Here is a 20,291-nt window from a genome sequence, read left to right as displayed (position 1 = left end):
GCACAGAGCTGGTTTCAGATCCTCTGTCCACCTCTCTCTCTGCCCCTCCCCTGCTTGTGCATGCATGCGCTAAGATAATAAAATAATAAAATATATGTGTATATATATATATAAATATATAATACAACACTATTATAGTAATTTGTTACATACTAGAGACAAAAAAGTACTCCAAGGGTGTTGCAGGTATGGACTTCAGGTGAGTTAGACTGTACTTTGGGAAAGCCTATCATTTTAAATATTGATTGGTGATGATTGGACATGCATGGAGTGATCTTTTGAGAAAACGCAAGTGGCAGTGTAGGAAGCTTTGGGGGAGAGGTTCCAGACAATTCCAGTCCCTAGGAAGCATACTGGCTTCCACAGAAAAAGATAACATTAGGGCCACCTGGGTGGTTCAGTCAGTTAAGCATCCGAATCTTGGTTTCAGTTCAGGTCATAATCTCGGTTGATGAGTTCAAGCCCTGCATTGGGTTCTGTGCCGACAACACAGAGCATGCTTAAAATTCTCTCCCTCTCTCTCTTCCCCTCCCTGCTTGAGTGCTCCCTCTCTCTCAAAAATAAATTAAAAGAAAAGATAAAGATAAAATTAGCAACAAAATTTTCCTGATATTAATTTAAAAGGTACTTTCCCTTTAACCATTCAGGGCTCAAAACATTCTTATTTTGTATCTGTGGTGAAAAAAATGTGTTGGATGTCTCCCCACATATACTTTTCCCCATTTTCTAAGAAAGATGAGGCAGACAGAAAGCAAATAGTCTAAGGGACTGTATTCCTAGCTTTTGTTTTTCAGATATGTAGACCCCACTCTGCTTTGTTCATTGGTTTGCCTGAGGTAGTTGGACAGGGGAGGGGAAGCAAGGGTAAAGGATGAAAGTGCATGAACAAAGTTTTTGGTTTAAAAAAATTTTTTTAACGTTTATTCATTTTTTTGATAGAGAGAGACAGAATGTGAGTGGGGGAGAGGGGCAGAGAGAGAGGGAGACACAGAATCTGAAGCGGGCTCCAGGCTCTGGACTGACAGCACAGAGCCCGATGTGGGGCTCGAACTCACGAACCGTGAGATCATGACCTGAGCCAAAGTCGGACGCTTAACCGACTGAGCCACCCAGGCACCCCCAAAGTTTTTGGTTTAAAACACACATACCTTAACTGGAAATCAGTCCTTTAGCAGAAAGATATTCCTCTTCCACAGCACATGCAGCTCAAGCACGGATGCAAGGGAAGCAAGGAGAGAAGGCGGCGGCACCTGGCAGGCCAGCCAGGCTCCTCCCACAGCACCCAAGTAGCCCAACAATAAACCTCTAACGGAATGCTTGACCAGAAGGGCACCAAGGCAATGATATCCCCGGAGGTCCCAACAAAGCTCCAGGTGTGTCTTCAGCTGGAAAGCTTAGAAAGCGTTGCTCTGATCACCTGTGGCAAATAACCTAATCTACCTCTAGAACGTTCGCGTATGCAGTTCTCCGGGGAGGGAGGTAAGATTTACCATTATGCACAGCCAGTCGCATAGAAAATATTTATTAGGACACTATTCATTATACATGGAAAAAAAGATAAAGTTTTCCTGTCTTATCTATGCTGCTGGGTCAGCAGCAACCCTGCGGCCAGAATGAGGCTGGGTCCCGGTCCCAGCCCCCATGGCGGCAGGGTTCTGTGGGGCGGGGGAGGAAGGTGGGAGAGGGAGCCCCTGCCTATGTGAATTCAACAAGGGGTTAAAAAGCAGTCTACTCCTGAAAGGACCAAAACAACACAATAACTTTTTGCCTCCAAATTAAAAATCAGTAGTTTCGCCATCATGTCTCCAACATTTAAAAGATAAAAATTTTCCAGAGGAAAACATAGATCCAAGCAGTGGGTTTTATGAAAAGAACTGCGAGCCAGGCAGGTACTTGTTGAGCGGCCACACGTTGCTCCTGCCCTTATTGTTGGTGCTCCTCTGGCACTGCTTGCAGCGCAAATATCTCTCGCACTGGTCCAGGATAAAGAGCTTGTTTGAAGACCTGAGGAGAGGCAAGGACAGGCGGTCATTATTAGGGGCTCCCTGAGTCCGTGCTGGGGCCTAGCTTAGAAGCCGGTGCCGGAGAAGTGATGCAGCAGAGAAGGCACATACCTACCATCTAGGAGCTTAATGCCTGCCTGTGAGGGCCCACCTGCCATCTCTCCCGTCCACACGGCTTCCTGCAGCTCACCCCAGCTTGGCATGTTCTGCTGTTGGCATGTCTGCTATTTCCAGTAAATATAAGACTTGGTGCCTTCACAACCGTCTGACCCCAGCGCTTCTCCCCAGCCCCACCCACCTAAACCCTCAGAAAAAACATAACTTGCCCAAGACCACACAGCCAGCAAACAGGTGTCTTCAAAGCTTTGCCATGTGGATACACTTTTATCTGTCAGGCTCTCCAGGGAAAGACAGCATTGAGAGGGAGAGCAGGCCATTAAGCTGCTGGTTAAGTTAAGCCCCAGCAGACAGTTAAGAGTAGACTTATAAGGTAAGTCTAGGAGTCCAGAGCCCTCTGGATGGTTAAGGGTAGGAGAGGGGGTGGAGACAAAGAGTAGGAGGACAAAAGGGGCTCAAAGCAGAGATGAAGGGATGGCAGTAATTGATTTTGCATGTCAACAATTTTTCTTGATTATGCAGGACAGTCCCTGGTGTGTTCCCCTACCCTACCAACATTTCTACATGATTGGAATTCTGTAAAAAGGAGCATCAAGGACAGCCTTACAAGGTAAAAGAACAAATAATGTTAGCAGTGTTAAGGGGGAACCTACCTGGCTTGCTTTGGTGTTGGGATGGAGTATCATGTGCTAACTGCATTCATGGGAAGTTTGTTTTTGCTTCTGCTTTGTTTTCTTTTTAACAGCAACCAATTCCTTCTTCCTAACCTGCTCCTGCTTGAGGCCCTGCCCACAACTTGGCTTCGGTCTTTAGGTAACAGGATTGCTCTGCCATGTCCCTGCCATGTCCCTGCCATATCCTGACACTCAAGGTTGTTTCCTATGTCTCCTCTATCCTTTATCACCACGTTGGCCAAGCAGTCTTCCGAAATCCAGCAAAATCTCCCCAGCATTAATGTCACTGCCTTTTACCTGCTTTTCCCCAACATTAAGAAAATGCCTTGAGGGGCGCCTGAGTGGCTCAGTCAGGTAAGCATCCAACTTCATTCAGCTCAGGCCATGATCTCATGGTTCATGAGTTTAAGCCCCACATTAGGCTCTGCACTGGCAGTGGGTTCTCTCTTCCTCCCTCTCTGCCGCTCCCCTAGTCATGCTCTCTCACTCTCTCAAAGTAAACAAATAAATAAGCTTTAAAAAAAAAAAAAAGGAAAATGCCTTGAAACCCCAGTGCCCCTTCGTCTTCTCTAAGCCAAACAACCCCACTTCTACTTTGGAACTTCATTGCTACATCATCCCTCTTAGTCCCATTGTAACAAAATATGGGTTCTACCCATTAGAAAGACAGGTAAGAGATGCCTTAAAAGAATATCTTAGAACAGAGTTACAGACCAAGATTTATTATGACAAATTTTAACTATGGTAAAAATTAGTTGATATGTGGGAATTTAAAATATTATTTTGCTTTATTCAGGATTTAATAACATGTGACTACATAGGCTTGGTCTGTTCAAGTTTTAACATACTATGAAATCATACCTTACATTTGTAAAAATTTTTTTTTTTAAGTGTAATGTTTTTCCATCTCTTTATTTGATCACAAAATTCCTGTGTTAGCTATGTCAGGCTGGTGTTTACTTTCTTCATCTTACAAATAAAAGACAAAAAGATTAGCTGACTTTCCAAATTTAGTATTAATTCTCAAAGCCATGACTAGAGTCCTTGATTCTAGATTGTCAATCGGTAGCTGGGAAGAGGGGATATGGATATAATACATTTCAGGAACATGGTCTTGGGTTGGTTCTGTAACAGGCATTTCATTTTCCCAGTTGCCAATCTTACAACCCCTTGACTCTGCTCTTAAATGACCATTCTGTCAGACTTGGATGTGTCCAGATAGAAACTCCCTCTCCCTGTTTCCAGCTAGTTATTTCCAGGGAGAATTCCTACCCTCCCCCACCCCATGCTTCCCTACCCTCCACAATATGAAAATAAACTACCCTAAACAGAGGCAAAAATTAGGGCAAATATGGCAAGCATATAACACACATCACAGCATTCTCCAATCCCATATCCATAGCAGACATTTCGAATACATCACCACAGCATTTCCTACTGAACCCAGAATTCTTTTCTCCACCAGGTTCACTAGGTAGCCACTGCTAATCAATGGGAGTTGGCACTGGAAACCTGTGTGCCATCCCAGGATTCCAAGAAAGTAAACAAGGAGTGGAGGGGGTTTCTCTGCAAAAAACTTCTGGTTCCAATTGGGTATTACCTCTGGAAAGCCTTCTCCTCCATGTCCCGCTGTTTCTTCATTGCGGCACTCCTTTCCCAGTCCTTCAGCAAGCTCTCGTTCATTCTCTTCACCCGCTCCATCTCAGCCTTTCTGTCTGCCAGGTGTCTGGAGACAACAGCAGAGTCTGGTTTTGTTCACAATCACAATACCAGGGAGGGCATGCACCCACCCTGGAAGCCCCATTCCTTTATGGTAGATTACCCAGAAGACATTCTGGTTTTGTTCACTACTCCTTGAAATACACTGAAAGGAATGAACATTGAGAAAAACACTAAAAATATTATAGGTCTCAAATAGTTTACTGGTCTGGGACCTTTCATCTTCAATTCTGGTTTAAATTTGCAGGATTGAAACCTTTTTCCAATGAACAAATTCAGCCTTTAAAGCCATTAATTTCCTTTGAAGCTAATTTTAACTAATCTGAAGAATCATCTCAAATGGATTTCCTCTACTTTAGGTTTCTTTCCTTTTATTCCAGTCACTCAGCTGTCAGTAATCAGCCCGAATTGCTACAGGCATGTTACAAGGCAAAGTAGACAGGAATACAAATGAATGGCTAGAAACAGGGAAAGAAACAGAAGTGACTAGGCAAAACAAAATGAAATCAAGAAAGTATGTAACATTGTGAAGAAGGTTCAGAAAAAAAAAAAAAGAGGAATGTCTGATGAAAGTAAAGACATCAAAGAAGTAATTACGGTGTATCTCTCTCCAAGTACCATTTCCCAGAATTCCCAATGAAAAGTGTCTCTATTACTAGTCTCCAGACACGTAGCCACTGCTGTTGTGAATCATCTTAAACCTGGTTCAAATTATTTATATGTGTCTATTTGCCAGACTGAAACTCTTACCTTCAGTTCTCATTAAAGTCTAGAAAGGACTTCACTAAATGTGCAGGTTGATTTAGCCTGCTCTGCCGGGCTTTGTGTTACAGGCAGCCACTGCCACTAGGTGTCAGGACCCTCTGATAAAAATCAGTAATGGACTGTGTGCTGGTTTGCTTTTCCTAAAATAAACATGGCCACGTTTTCCTCCAAGGAGCATTGAGCAATTCAGCTATTGTGTGGTCATTATAAAGATTAAATGAGATAATATACAGAAAGTACCAATGCCTATAACACAATGAGAGCTCAATGACTAAATGGTACCTATTATATATTTCTTTCATAACCTTTTTTTCCTTTTCATAGTGTTTTTTAATTGTAACAAAAACCACATAAAGTTGACCATCTTAAAAAATTTTAAGAGTACAGATACATAGCATTAAGTACATTTACATTGTTGTGCAACCAATATCCAGAACTCTTTTTTTTTTTTTTTTAATTTATTGTCAAGTTAGCTAACATACAATGTAAACAGTGTGCTCTTGGTTTTGGGGGTAGATTCCCATGATTCATCGCTTACATACAACATCCAGTGCTTATCCTAACAAATGCCCTCCTCAATGTCCATCACCCATCCCCCCCATCCCGGTTCCCCCAACAACCCTCAGTTTGTTCTCCACATTCAAGAGTCTCTTATGGTTAGCCTCCCTCTCTGTTTGAAACTATTTTTTAAATAGTTCTATACTATTTTAAATGGTATAGAAACTCTATACTCATTAAACAACTTCTCATTTCTCCCTCCCCCTAGTGCCTAGAAAGCACTGTTCTACTTTTTCCATGAATTTGGCCACTCTGATAACCTTATAGAAGTGGAATCATACAATATTTTGTATTGTATTATAATGACTGGCTTATTTTACTTAGCATAATGTCATCAACGTTCATCTGTGTTGTAGCATGTGTCATAATTTCCTTCCTTCTGAAGGCTGAGTAATATTCCATTGTATGCGTGTTAACACATTTTGTTTATTCATTCCTCTGTGGCCAGACATTTGGGTTGCTTCCCTTTCTTGGTTACTGAAGGCTGTTATGAACATGGGAGCGCAAATATCTCCTCAAGATCCTATTTTCAACTCCAGCAAAAAAACTACTAGAACCGATAAACGAATTCAGTAAGGTCACAGGATACAAAATCAATGTACAGAAATGTGTTGCATTTCTATACACTAACAACGAAGCACCAGAAAGAGCAATTAAGAAAATAAACCCATCTATAATTGCACCAAACTTAACCAAGGAGGTAGAAGATCTGTACTCTGAAAACTATAAAACACTGATGAATGAAATTGAAAATGATACAAACAGGGGCTCCTGGGTGGCTCAGTAGGTTGAGCATCTGACTTTGGCTTGGGTCATGATCTTGCGGTTTGTGAGTTCGAGCCCCGCATCGGGCTCTGTGCTGACAGCTCAGAGCCTGGAGCCTACTTTGGATTCTGTGTCCCCCTGTCTCTCTGCCCACCCCTGCTCGTGCTCTCTCTCTTTCAAAAATTAATAAAAAAAAATTTTTTTTAAAGAAAATGATACAAACAAATGGAAAGACAGTCCATGCTCATGGACTGGAAGAACAAATATTGTTAAAATGTTCATATACCCAAATCAGTCTATAGATTTAATGAAATCCCTATCAAAATACCAAAAGCATGTTTCACAGAACTAGAACAAATAATACTAAAATTTGTATGGAAACACAAAAGGCCTCAAATAGCCAAAGCAATCTTGAAAGAAAAAAAAATCCCAAACCTGGAGGCATCACAATTCCAGACTTCAAGTCATATTACAAAGCTGTAGTGATCAAAACAGTATTGTACTGGCACAAAAAATAGACACAGAGATAGATTAATGGAATAGAATAGAATGACCAGAAATAAACCCACAAGTGTGTGGTCAATTAAACTTCAACAAAGCAGGAAAGAATATTCAATGGGAAAAAGTCTCTTTGACAAATGGTATTGGGAAAACTGGACAGCGACATACAGAAGAATGAACCTGGACCACTTTCTTACATCATACACAAAAATAAACTCAAAATGGATTAAAGACCTAAACGTGAGACTTGAAACCATAAAAATCCCTTAAGAGAGCACAGGCAGTAATGCTCTGACATCGGCCATGACATCTTTTTAGATATGTCTCCTGGGAAAAGGGAAACAAAAGCAAAAATAAACTATTGGGACCATATCAAAATAAAAAATATATAAAGAACTTCTACAACTCAACACCAAAAAAACAAATAATCCAAGTAAAAACTGGGCAGAGGATCTGAACAGATATTTCTCCAAAGAAGACATAAAGATGGCCAACAGATAGATAAAAAGATGCTCAACATCATTCATCAGCAGGGAAATGCAAATCAAAACCACAATGAGCCATCACCTCACACCTGTCAGAATGGCTAAAATCAAAAACACAAGAAACAAGTGTTGGTGACAATGTGGAGGAAAAGGAACCCTCATGCACAGTTGGTGGAAATGCAAATTGGTGCAGCCACTGTGGAAGACAATATGAAGGTTCCTCAAAAAATTAAAAATAAAACTACCCTACAATCCAGTAATCGCATTACTGGGTATTTACCCAAAGAATATAAAAACACTACTTTGAAGGGATATATGCACCTCTATGTTTACTGTAGTGTTATTTACAATAGCCAAATTATGGAAACAGCCCAAGCATCCATCAATAGGTGAATGGATAAAGAAGATGTGATATATGTGTGTGTGTGTGTGTGTGTGTGTGTGTGTGTGTGTGTGTATACACATACACACATACAATGGATGTTATTCAGCCATAAAAAAGAATGAGACCTTGCCATTTGCAACAACACAGATGCGTCTAGAGGTTATAATGCTAAGCAAAATAAGCCAGTCAGAGAAAGACAAATACCAGATGACTTCTCTCATATGTGGAATTTAAGAACCAAAACAAACAAAAAAAGGGGGGGAAAAGAGAAAACAAAAAACAGACTCTTAACTATAGAGAACAAACAGGTGGTTACCAGAGGGAGGTGGATGGGGTATGGGTGAAATAGGTAAAAGGGATTAAGAGTACACTTACCTTGATAAGCAATGAGTAATGCATGGAATCATTGAATCACTATATCGTACATCTAAAACGTACGATGTTATATTACACTATATGTTATGTATAACATTCCATGTTAACTATACTGGAGTGAAAATAAAATAATTTTTTAATTTTCTAAAAAGGATCCTGCTTTCAATTCTTTTACGCAGAAGTGGAATTGTTGAATCATATGGTAATTCTATTTTTAATTTTTTGAGTAACTGCCATGCTGTTTTCCATAGCGGCTGCACCATTTTACATTCTCATCAATTGTGCCCGGGGTTTCTATTTCTCCACATCCTTACCAACACCTACTATTTTCTGGGTTTTGATAGGAGCCATCCTAACGAATGTGACCCTAGTATCTTTCTCTTTTTTCTTTAGTTTTAGTTTTTGCGTTTGTTTTTGCTTGCCTTAGTTTTCTTTATCTTTCCTTTTTACATCATAATTGCACCTTAATGGTTTTGTCTACCACTGAATCGACAGTTTTCTTCCTTTCTAATCTTTTGCATAGTCTAAAAGAAGTACTTGTTAAATGTTTCATGGTGCATGTGGTATAAGAAAAATCTATAATTATTCTTGATTTGGACATTTCACAAGACAATCAAAGCACAGATTTTATAATACAAAATACATGATAGCACATTTTATCTTTGAATTTGTGAAACCTTAAGATGTTATTCTGCAAACATATGTTTTCTTTGCATAAAGCCCTAGGGGGAAGAAAAGATAGCCATCTCACCTGTATACATTACAGTGATATACAGATCTTAAACAGTGTAAGATTTTTTCTTCCATCTACATAAATGAGTTGCAAGGAGAAAAATGAACAATTTGCTAACTGCTTACTTCGTTCAGACTGTCCATAGACTTGGCCTCCAGGATGGATATGTGATTGGAATTAAATTATTAAATTGTGTAATACAAAACACAGCTACATTTGCAGTCTCACCATCCTACTTTGCTACCTTTATTCACCGGAGTTGATTTTGCTACCTTTATTCACTGGAGTAGAGAATCCCTGTCTCTCAGGTCTAGATAAGTAAATATTCAGTAAAACATGAAACACTTCTTAGCTTGGAGGCACACATTTAGTTAAAAGCTAAATGACATCTATTCCAAACAGTACAAACAATGACAGCTGACAGCCGAATAAGGCTGACCTGCCCACGGTTCAGAAAGTGGAAACAATGTGTTAGTAAGCAGCTATCTCACTGTGGCTTTGATTTGCATTTCCCTAATGATTAGTGATGTTGAGCAGCTTTTCAAAAGCTTTTTGGCTATAATTGTATTCTTTTTAAAAGGATAGTTTAAAAATTCAGTTTAATTTAGATGCTAAGAAAGTGAGAAAATGAAGTGGGGCTACAGGGGAGGCAAACTAGGATTCCCACAAGACTGCTGTTGGAAGCAAATTGCCATACCTTTTTAGAAAGCAAACTGTCAGTATCTGGTGATATTTAAAATGTGCCATGCGCTGGCATCCAGCAATTCCACTTTTAGGATTTTATCCAATGGAAACAAAAGAACCAGTATGAAGATATATATTAAAAATGTTTAATGCAAAATTGTTGTAATAGCAAACCATCTGGAAACAGAGTGAATGTTCATCAATAATGCAAAAGTTAAATTATAGCAATCCATATTATAGATATCATGCTGTTTTTGAAGAAGAATGAATTTCGTTTCTATGTACTGATCTGAACATGAACTAATGATGTATTATTAGGTTAAAGAAAGATTGGGCTGCAGAGTAATGTATAAGATCTCACAGCTCTTATTTTCATTTACAAAAATGGAAGGAAAAAAATATGCATATTATTTGAATATATTTGTAAAGAATAGAAAAATATATAGAAGGCTGGGGGGAGATTATTAACCTTTTTTTTAATCTCTCCACCAATTGACTTTTTTTTTAAAGTTTATTTATTTTGAGAGAGACCAAGAGAGAGCATGCGGGAAAGGGCAGAGAGAAAGGGAGATAAAGAGAATCCCAAGCAGGCTCCCTACCATCAGTACAGAGCCCAACATGCGGCTCAAACTCAGACACCACGAGATCATGACCTGAGGCAAAATCAAGAGTCAGACACGTAACTGACTGAGTCACGCAGGCGCCCCACCAATTGACTTATTTTAATAAGCATAATTTGTTATATTTTTATAAACAAAAGCAGAAAAGTTTAAAGAAAAAGAAGTAAAAATACTTTAGCAGGCCTGTTTGTTTCATAGTGACTAAATGACCCCCTCTGAAAGAAAGTGACCCTCTACTTGCCTCAGATGACATCCTGAGATGGACCAGAGACAGGGAAGTTCGAAAAGAAAAGTGAGAGAATATGGAATAACTAGTAAAGGATATAGAAACAGGAGACAAGGACCTGACCCCTACAGAAAAGGGGGTCTGTGACCAGAGCTTCAACAAGAGAGATAACCAAGTAAAGACCTCAGTTCATATTTGTTCAGAGCTTTGCGGTTACCAAAAACGTTCTCAAATACATACTCATATAATTCTCACAGTAAGGAGAGGTAGGGCAGTTATATTATCCTTATGTTTCATGTGAGGAAAAGAGGGCCCAAAGAACCCTGTGTGTGTGCGATTTGGCCCAGGTCATGGAGCTTGGAAGTGGACAGAGTTTAACATCACTCATCATCAGAGAAATGCAAATCAAAACCACAATGAGCTATCACTCTATACCAGTTAGAATGGCTAAAATCAAAATGACAACAAACGACAGGTGCTGGTGAGGATGTGGAGACAAAGGAACCCTTGTGCAGTGCACTGTTGGTGGGAATACAAACTGGTGCAGCCACTATGGAAAACAGTATGGAGCTTCCTCAAAGAGTTAAAAATAGAACTACCACAGGATCCAGTAATTCCACCTTTGGGTATTCACCCAAAGAAAATGAAAACGCTATTCAAAAATATATATGCACCCCTAAATTTATTGCAGCATCATTTATAATAACCAATATGTGGATGCATCCAAGCATCCACCAATAGATGAATGCATAAGAAAAATGTGGTGTATATATATACACACACACATACACACACACCGTGAAATATTACACTGCCATAAAAAAGGATGAGATTGTGTCATTTGAGATGACATGAATGGACCCAAGGAGTTTTATGCTAAGTGAAATAACAAGTCAGACTGAGAAAGACAAATACCATATGATTCTACTCATGAGTGGAATCTAAAAAAAAAAAAAATGAATAAACAAACAAAAAAGCAGAATCATCTCTATAAATACAGAGAACAAACTGAAGGTTGCCAGAGGGAAGGGGTGGGGGGATGATCAGGCAAAATGGGTGAAGGTGAGTGGGAGACACAGCCTTCCAGTTATGGAATGGTAAGTCATGGGAATAAAAGGCAGAGCATAAGGAATACAGTCAGTGATATTGTACTAGCAATGTAACGGGACAAATGGTAGCTACACCTGTGGTCAGCATAATGTATAAACTCATCAAATCAAAAAAGAAAAGAAGGAAAGGAAAGAAGGGAAAGGGAAGGAAAAGAAAAGGAAAAGAAAGAAACTGGGTGTTTGATGCTTGAATTTAAAGGTATTTGCATTGATAAGGCATAAAGTCCTCCTCTGCCTACGTTGCCACCTTCACCATCCCTCACCAGCCGTCATCAGTGCAGCTTACTACATGAACAGTTCTTAGGAGGAAGAGGGTTTATTGGAGAAACGACCCAAGTTTCATGTCTGTGTCTAGTTGAGAAAAATAGCTGCTTTGTGGCTCACATTGTATTTCCAACAACTGGACAACTCTTTTAAGAAGTTGTACTGTAAAGGGAAGGAAAAATATGGAAAGGTAACTGGTGAGAGGGGTGGATCGAGACTGGTTGGTTGGGTTGTTGTTTTTTTTAATCAATAACCTTTCTTCATTGAGTGAATTGTGAGGACGAAACAAGATGAAGTTTGAAGGATAATATTTGTACATAGTAACTCCTCAATGTGTTCACTATTATTATTGTTTCTGTGCTGTTGTAGGAGAAGGAGAGAAAGAGAAGGGGAATGTGGAGAGGGGAGCAGGAGAGGAGGAGGAGGAAGAAAGACCTGGGGTCCCTTACTCTTTTTGTGTCCTCTGAAGCATCTGCAAATCCTGCTTTTGGCCCACCAGGTGCTGCAGGATGGTTCTCCTTTGCTGGCTAGCAGCCATCTCCATCTGGTGCTTCATGTATTTCTGGTCTCGCTTTCGCTTTTGCACCATTATTTCACTCTCATCCTTAGCAAAGATGGGTTCACAAGACTCTGGCTCAAACGTGGACATGTACATGGATTTGTTCTTTATCTGAAACAGGGACACATATAATACAGATCAGAATGATACCAGGCAATAAACCTTACGCACAACAGTGTAGCATAGTAAAATACCAGTCCCTTAGAGGCAGGAACAAGGGCTGCAAAAACCACCAAATGGGTAACACACAAGGCTACAGTTTTTATACGTATTTTTAGAATGCTACTGCAGAACTGCAGAACTTTGAAATAACAGTTGTCCCCTTACCTGTGCATCCAAAGCTCTCTTATAACACTGGGCGTCTTCCATCTTATCTCTGATGTATTTGTCTCTCTGTGCAGCAAGTCTAGCAATTAAAGATAAGAGGAGGCGGGGGCGACGTTCGTTATTGTCTTTAGTAATACAGATTAACATCACTAAAATGTATTAGTAAGTATCAATAGGAGTGAGAGCCTGGTAAATAAAAAGTGGCATTTCTTTCTAGGAGCTTCCATTTTAAGAAAGAAAGGAGTAATTCAAATGCATAGGCTAGTGGACAATGTGTTGAATAGAGGACAGACAGGACAAGTGTAAGCAGAGGAATGACCATTTTGTCCAAATTCACTACCACTAAGACAGGTCCTTCTTCACCCTCCCACCCCCCCCCCCCCACCACCCACCCCCCAACCCCTGTGCTTTAAAAAACTGTGACAGGAAAGCAGGAAGTGTCTATTTCTTCTACAAAACGATTCACCATAAGACTCCTTTTTAAGAAAGTGATATTTCCTATTATAAATTATGATTCTGTTATATGCAACCTAGAGGGAACCCATATGATCTATAAAGCGAGTATAATGGAACATAAACATTTTGTAGAAAAATAATTTTTAAGTCCCAAAAGCTAGCTTATTATTTGTTTTAGGAGTCTCTCTCACACTACAGTAGCCTCTTTAATTTCTCTCCTGACCTCAGTAGTAGAAGTGTGACTCGTGCTTAGGCAGGTTTGAACTCTGACCCTATCCCAGACCTCAGATGATCTGAACAATACCAATCAGATTCTCTTTCCTGAATATTCAGAATTCAGACTAACATTCATCCAGGTTTGAGCTGGAATAAAGATGATGTCTACCAAGGAGCTATGGGGGTGAGCAGAGGGAAGGATTCTTTACATGACTTTTTAGTCCTTGATTCTAGTCCTCTTAGATCCCCTCTCCCCCACATTCCTGTCCCCGGGTTCCCCTGTGAGATACCGGTACTGACATTAAACCCCAGCTTTGACTTGAGATTGACTGGGAATAGCTGGGAATAGTGCTTGTTCAAGACAAGTCCCCTCTTTCATCTACCAGTATTAGTGATCACAAAACAATACAAAATGATTCTCTATAATCAGTTATAGATTGGTATCACTATAATGATAATTATAATAATGACAGCTTTTTTCATTTTTCTAATGAAATGTTATGCTGTGGTACTGGCTGCCAGCTGGGTTGGTTGGCTCAGTTGGTTATAGTTGCGCTAATGAAACTACCAATGCTGATTGAATCCCACATGGAAATAAGCTTCACGTGAAAATTCTGAACCCGTTTTTAGAGCCTGTCAACCAGACTCACTCCTCTGTGAGATGCTTTTGTTCTAGGCGGTCCAGCAGCTCTCTGTTTTGTCTTTGTTTTATTTGCTTTTCCCGTCTGTTATCCATTTGTTTCAGGAGACTTTGGGAATATTCTTCTTGTTTAAAAGCATTAATCTCAGAAGTGAGTGGCCGTTTATCAAATAGGAAAGATTTCTGGAATGAAGGAGAAGCAGTCATTTACTTTAAAATACCAAAAAGCAACAAAGAATAAAGGTAGTAATTGAGAAAACTAAAATCCATGATTAACTTATAGTATTTGCAGGTATTAGCAACAGAAATTTTGAAAAGACTCACACAAAATTCAGGTTTCTCCTTCTTGTGGATTCTTATAGCTTCAGCAACTCCAAGATTATAGGCAGCATTTTTTTGATTCTGTACTCTATTAGCCAGATTTCTCATCTTTGAAAACAAACAAACAAAAAATTACGTACTGAAAATACAGCCCTTAAAAATTTAATTCTAGGGGCGCCTGGGTGGCTCTGTTGATTGAGCATCCGACTCCGGCTCAGGTCGTGATCTCGCGGTCTGTGAGTTCAAACCCCACATTGGGCTCTGTGCCCACAGCTCAGAGACTGGAGTCTGTTTCAGATTCTGTGTCTCCCTCTCTCTCTGACCCTCCCCTCTTCATGCTCTGTCTCTCTCTGTCTCAAAAAAATAAATAAACATTAAAAAAAATTAATTCTATTACATTATAATAATCCAACCGAGGTAGAAACTCGCCTTTTGGAGGCAATGGTACTTTCTATAAAGCTTCATAGGTTTATAAAAGTGGGTTGGGGAAGGTTTTTTTTCTTTTTTCCTGTTTTGTGGCTTTAGGCAGCACCTCTGTGGGGATCGTAAGAGGGAATGGAAGATTTCTTAAGTGGTTACCTGGTATCACAAATGCAGGAAAGAGCAGTATGGTCGACTATGGGAGACCACAGAAATCTGGACAGTGCAAATATGTAGGTACCATCCTCTCTTTGCTTGCTTGAGATAGGCCATAGATTTGAAGGGGAAAGCCTTGGTTATGTTGTATTAGAAATCACAAATAAAACCATATAAATCCAGGAGTTCCACCTTTAAAACTAAGTCCTTGGGGGTTGGGGAGAGGGAGAAATCAGTGGCAGGTACAAACATTCAGCTGCTTGGACATTCATCCCAGTGTTGCTCACTATTATGAAAACTTGGACACAACCCAAGTTTTAGTCCAACAATAAGGAAATGATTAAATACGTTACAGTACAGACATATGACGGGGCATTTAACGTGGCCCTTTAAAATCATGTTCCTACGGTCCCATTCTTCAGTCGGAGTGTTGAACTACCTGGTGTTTCTGGAGCTCCTCTTGATCCTTCATCATTTGATACTGCCGAATGTGTTGCTCATTTTCTCTCTCCCACCTCTTCCTCTCGCTGCTGTGGTGCCGTGGCAAATTGCGCAGCGCTCGTTGCAGACACACATAACACAATTCCTACAATACCGAGTTTGAAGACAAACTGAGTTTTTTGCCTTTTACTTGTTTTCCTTCACATTCCCTTCACAAGCTTTCCAGAGACTGAGTATGTCAAGCAACATACTCTATAAACGAATGTATTGATGGCAATTAGAAACATGAGTCTTGCAAAGTGGGCTCCACAAATATCCAAGAGGATTTACTGAACTCTCATTTGATCAAAAGTATTTATAGCAGGTGGGCCTGGGTGGTTCAGTCAGTTAAGTATCTGACTTTGGCTCAGGTCATGATCTCTCATGGTTTGCAAGTTCGAGTCCTGCGTTGGGTGAGCCCCACTTCTCTCTCTCTCTCCACCCCCCCCCCCCCGCCCTTGCTCACTGCACCCTCTCTTTACCTCAAAAAAGAAATGTATTTGTAGCAAGTGAAAATTAGAAAGAGATATACCAACCCTACTTGTGTTAACCCTAGTAGATTTTAACTAATAGATATGTTTATTGGAGTCTAATTTGGGGTCCTGAGTATTTGAACCATATCCATACATTGAAAAAAAAAAGCAATTCCCATAACTCTTACTGAGAAACGGAAGTCAGAAACAGAAAGAGAACTTTGTTTGAAGACACTGTACCTGTCCTGCTTTAGTATGATCCTGGCAACCAGTGGCTGGAGAAATTTTATGCTTCATTTTATTGTAATCTTTCAAATAATGTGGAGATGATAAGCTATAAAAACAGTGCAACATGAATTAATGTTTAAAAGTCTGACATGAGCTATGATAATTTGGGAAGCAAGCACAAATATAAGGGAAAGAAAAATAATCTTAGCGATCTTTCTAGAGGATCTATATGTATTGAGGTTAAGAATCCATGGTTTGTGTCAAATAAACTGGGGTTTGAATCCCAGCTTTTTTGCTTACAAGTTGACTGGCATTAGGCAACCTGGGTCATCTTGCAAAAAATCTCAGTTACCAATGCTATGAAATGGGTATAAAATGTATTCATTCTACAAAATGTATTGTGCTTATTATATGCACTGTTTTAGGCATGGGAGATGCAGTAAAGAACAAAATATACAAAAAAAATAAGAAAAAGAAATCCTTGTCCTTATGGAATTAACATTCTGATAAGAACTGACAGCCAGCTGATAAACAAGTAAGTCAATTCAATAGTATATGTGATTGGGTGGCTCAGTCAGTTGAGCATCTGACTCTTGATTTCGGCTCAAGTTATAGTCTCAGGGTTGTGGGATTGAGCCCCACATCAGGCTCTGCTCTGAGTATTGGAGTCTGCTTGTGATTCTCTCCCTATCTCTCTGCCTCTCCCCCGCTCACACACACACTCTCTCTCTCAAAATAATAAACTTATTTAAAAAATAGAATGTGTGAAGGTGATAAATGCCCTACAATGCTGGAGGGATGGAGTATTGAACCATAAAACAGAACGCCCATGTAAGATGTACCAAGAAGGTGATATTTCAGTAAATAGCTGAAAGAAGGAGGGGTTAATAATAATCAAATATCTGATGCAAAAAGCATTCCAGGCAGAGTGAATGAGTACAAAGTCCTTGAGGTGGGAGTGTACCTGTGCTCAAAGTAGCCAGAGAAAGATGAGATAGCAGACAGAAAGTAGGAGAGAGATCAGAGACCAAACAGGCTCTTGGAGGCCATGGCAAGGGCTCTGGCTTTTACCCTGGGTAAGAATGGAATCCATTGGAGGGTACAATGTCCAGTATTAACAAAACTATGGAGAAGACAGCAGTCCCTCATATTTCTGCTACTGGGAAGATAATTTGATATAACCTTCCTGAGAATAATTGGTAGCATGTATCAAAGGCATGAAAAATGGGCTCATCTCTTACCTCTAAAATTTTACCTTAAAGTTTTTATTCTATAGAATATTCAGGTGCATGCAGAGAATTATGTGTAGCTATATTGTCACAGTATGGTTTATAATATTAAAAAACTAAAAATAATCTAAATATCCAAAAGGAGATGAGTTAAACAAAAGGTTTAATTAATGAAATGATGTGCAATTATTTGTTCATGTTCTGGACATTCAAAGCCATGGGAAAATGTTAACCACTTATTGTTGAGTATAACAAAGTTTCATATGATATGATCTCAGTTGTACTTAAAATGTGTGTATATGTTTCAAATATAAATATATGTATAATGGGTGATTTTTTTGTATCTATTCCTTTCCCATTTTTCAAAATTTCTGTGATACACATTACACACACACACACACACACACACACACACACACACACACAAAACCAACCATTTTTTGGTCAACATCTATAGGAAGCCTCCACCAATAAGCCCTAACAATTAATTACTCCCTCCTCCTTGCAGCTCCTCTACTTTCTTTTGTTGTCTTTACCATGTGTACTACTTCTTTAGTGTCAGTCTCCCTAAGTGACTGTTTATATGTCTTTTATATGTCTTACAGCTCTGTATCTTTGATGTCTAAAGTAATGCCCAGCATACTGTGGTGCTCAGTGTCTGTTGGATTGAACTAAATTCCAAAGTACAAGACATTTAATTCACAATTATCTTTCATAACCATGAGATTATTCAAAACAAGCATGCCCAGGGTTTTGAACATGACTTTAGTACCACAGAGTGCATAAATCACACATATGATAGCTGATACATTGTGACACATTAACAAATTCAAATTTGCTAGCCCAGTGCAGTGTAAATAATCAATGCTCAATAGATAACTTGAGTATGGTTGACTAATTTGAGGTTTTAAAAAGTGTCCTACTTGGGGTGCCTGGGTGGCTCAGTCTGAGCATCTGACTCTTGATTTCAGCTCAGGTCATGATCTCACAGTTCCTGAGATCAAGCCCTGCTTGGGATTCTGTCTCCCTCTCTCTCTGCCCCTACCCCACTTGCTCTCTATCTCTCAAAAATTAGTAAAAGATAAACTTTAAAAAAAAGTGTGTTAATAAAAAAGAAAAAAAAGAAAATAGAAATCTTTTGAGGTGCCTGGGTGGCTCAGTCAGTTAAGCATCTGACTCTTGATCTTGGCTCAGGTTATGATCTCATGGTTTGTGAGTTCAAGCCCCACATCAGGCTCTGCACTGACAGTGTGGAGCCTGCTTGGAATTCTCTCTCTCCTCTCTCTGACTCTCCTTTGCTTGCTCTCTCTCTCTCTCTCTCTCTCTCTCTCAAAATAAACAAGTAAACTTAAAAAAAATGAAAATAGAAATCTTTTGACATAACATTGTTAGAAGACGTGACCATAATGAATTGTAATACATTCATTCATTCAAAGAATGTTTATTGAATGCCAGCCATGTTTAGCAAAACTTTCCAATTTGATCCAAATAATGAAACTATGTTATATCATAATATCCAAGCACTCAGAAAACAAGGGAAATTTTCCCAAATCCACAAGAGAGTTAGATGTTCTCTCCCCTGTGCTATTTTGTTTCCACCTCTGTCATAGTGTTTATCCTACTGAGTCATAATTTATCACTCTATGTATGCCTGGCTTTCCCACTAGATTATGAGCCCTGACTGAATCTATTATCCCAATCACCTAACAGGTAGAATGTACTCAAGGATACAGAATGAAGGAATGAATAAACACTCATTTAAATTCCCTGCATCAAGATATAACTCAAAAATATATTTAGTAACAGACACCAGATAAAATACCAATGCATTACCTTTCGCGGTTCACACTCTTACCACCACTAACATTCTGCTCCACCATGTTTGGAAAGCTGATGTTTGTCACTTTGAAAGGAGAGAGAGCATGTTTTTCTCGAAGTTTCTTGTGTGTTATGATCTCTGTAAAATGAATGAAACCAATTTTCCTTTCAACTTTAAATAGGTGGTTTTGTACTTAACTAATTTTTAAAACTCGTTATTTTACCCGGGAAAATTTATATATAAGATACATTTCTTATCTTAAATTATTGTCCCTTGCCCTAGTGTGATTCAAACAAATATTTTTTTGTATATTTATTACGTGCAAGACACTGGCTAGTCACTTTAGAAAATACAAGAGGCAAGTCTTTGCCCTTCAAGATCTTTCAAAAGATATACAGAAAGTTCTCAACTTAATAATGGTTTGACTTATGATTTGTGACTTTGGCTTTTGATGGTGTAAAGTGATGTGCATGCAGTACAAACTGCACTTTGAATTTTGAATTGTGATCTTTCCCTGGACTAGTGATATGTGACACAACATTCCCTTGGGGATGCTGGGCGGCCCAGCAAGCTGCAGCAGGCAGCCAGCCACAGTTAGGAGAGTAAACAAGTGATACACTTCCAGCTATTCTGTACCCATGCAACCAGTCTGTTTTTCACTTCCAGGAGTCAATAAGTTACATAAGATATTCAATACTTTATTATAAAATAGGCTTTGTGTTAGGTGATTTTGTCCAGCTATAGGCTAATGTAGGCTAGATGACACATTTCAGACGGGCTAGCTATAATGTTCAGTAGGTTAGATATATTAAACACATTGTCAGCTTATGATAGTTTCAACTTGTAATGGGTTAACCTGAACATAACCCCATCGTTAAATTGGGGAAGATCTATAGTTGTAGAGAAAAATAAGATATAGACAAAAACCCCAAGAGCTCTCATCGTGGAGGTCTTATTACGTGCCTACAATGCTAAGTCGCTTTG

At 39.3% G+C, this 20,291-nt stretch overlaps 1 protein-coding gene across 3 annotated transcripts in view; it reads right to left on the bottom strand.

The window, feature by feature from the left end:
• Positions 1-1,503: 1,503 nt before the first annotated feature.
• The window catches only part of CCDC81 (coiled-coil domain containing 81), a 38,021-nt gene continuing 19,233 nt past the window's right edge, over positions 1,504-20,291 (bottom strand). For all 3 annotated transcript variants that reach the window (XM_053900172.1, XM_053900173.1, XM_053900171.1), the window contains 9 exons: positions 19,322-19,445; positions 16,272-16,365; positions 15,518-15,664; positions 14,506-14,610; positions 14,192-14,364; positions 12,870-12,948; positions 12,433-12,653; positions 4,395-4,520; positions 1,504-2,004 (listed from right to left, as the gene is read on the bottom strand). In XM_053900172.1, coding sequence (XP_053756147.1) covers positions 1,863-2,004; positions 4,395-4,520; positions 12,433-12,653; positions 12,870-12,948; positions 14,192-14,364; positions 14,506-14,610; positions 15,518-15,664; positions 16,272-16,365; positions 19,322-19,445 — 1,211 coding nt within the window. In that variant the 3' untranslated portion in view covers positions 1,504-1,862. The remainder of the gene's footprint in view (positions 2,005-4,394; positions 4,521-12,432; positions 12,654-12,869; positions 12,949-14,191; positions 14,365-14,505; positions 14,611-15,517; positions 15,665-16,271; positions 16,366-19,321; positions 19,446-20,291) is intronic.

Source organism: Panthera pardus, unplaced genomic scaffold (assembly GCF_024362965.1).
Source record: "Panthera pardus isolate Hobbes unplaced genomic scaffold, ASM2436296v1 HiC_scaffold_12, whole genome shotgun sequence".
Taxonomy (NCBI): Eukaryota; Metazoa; Chordata; class Mammalia; order Carnivora; family Felidae; genus Panthera; species Panthera pardus.
Note: the sequence above shows the minus strand (reverse complement) of the source record. Positions and strands in the feature narration are given on the sequence as shown.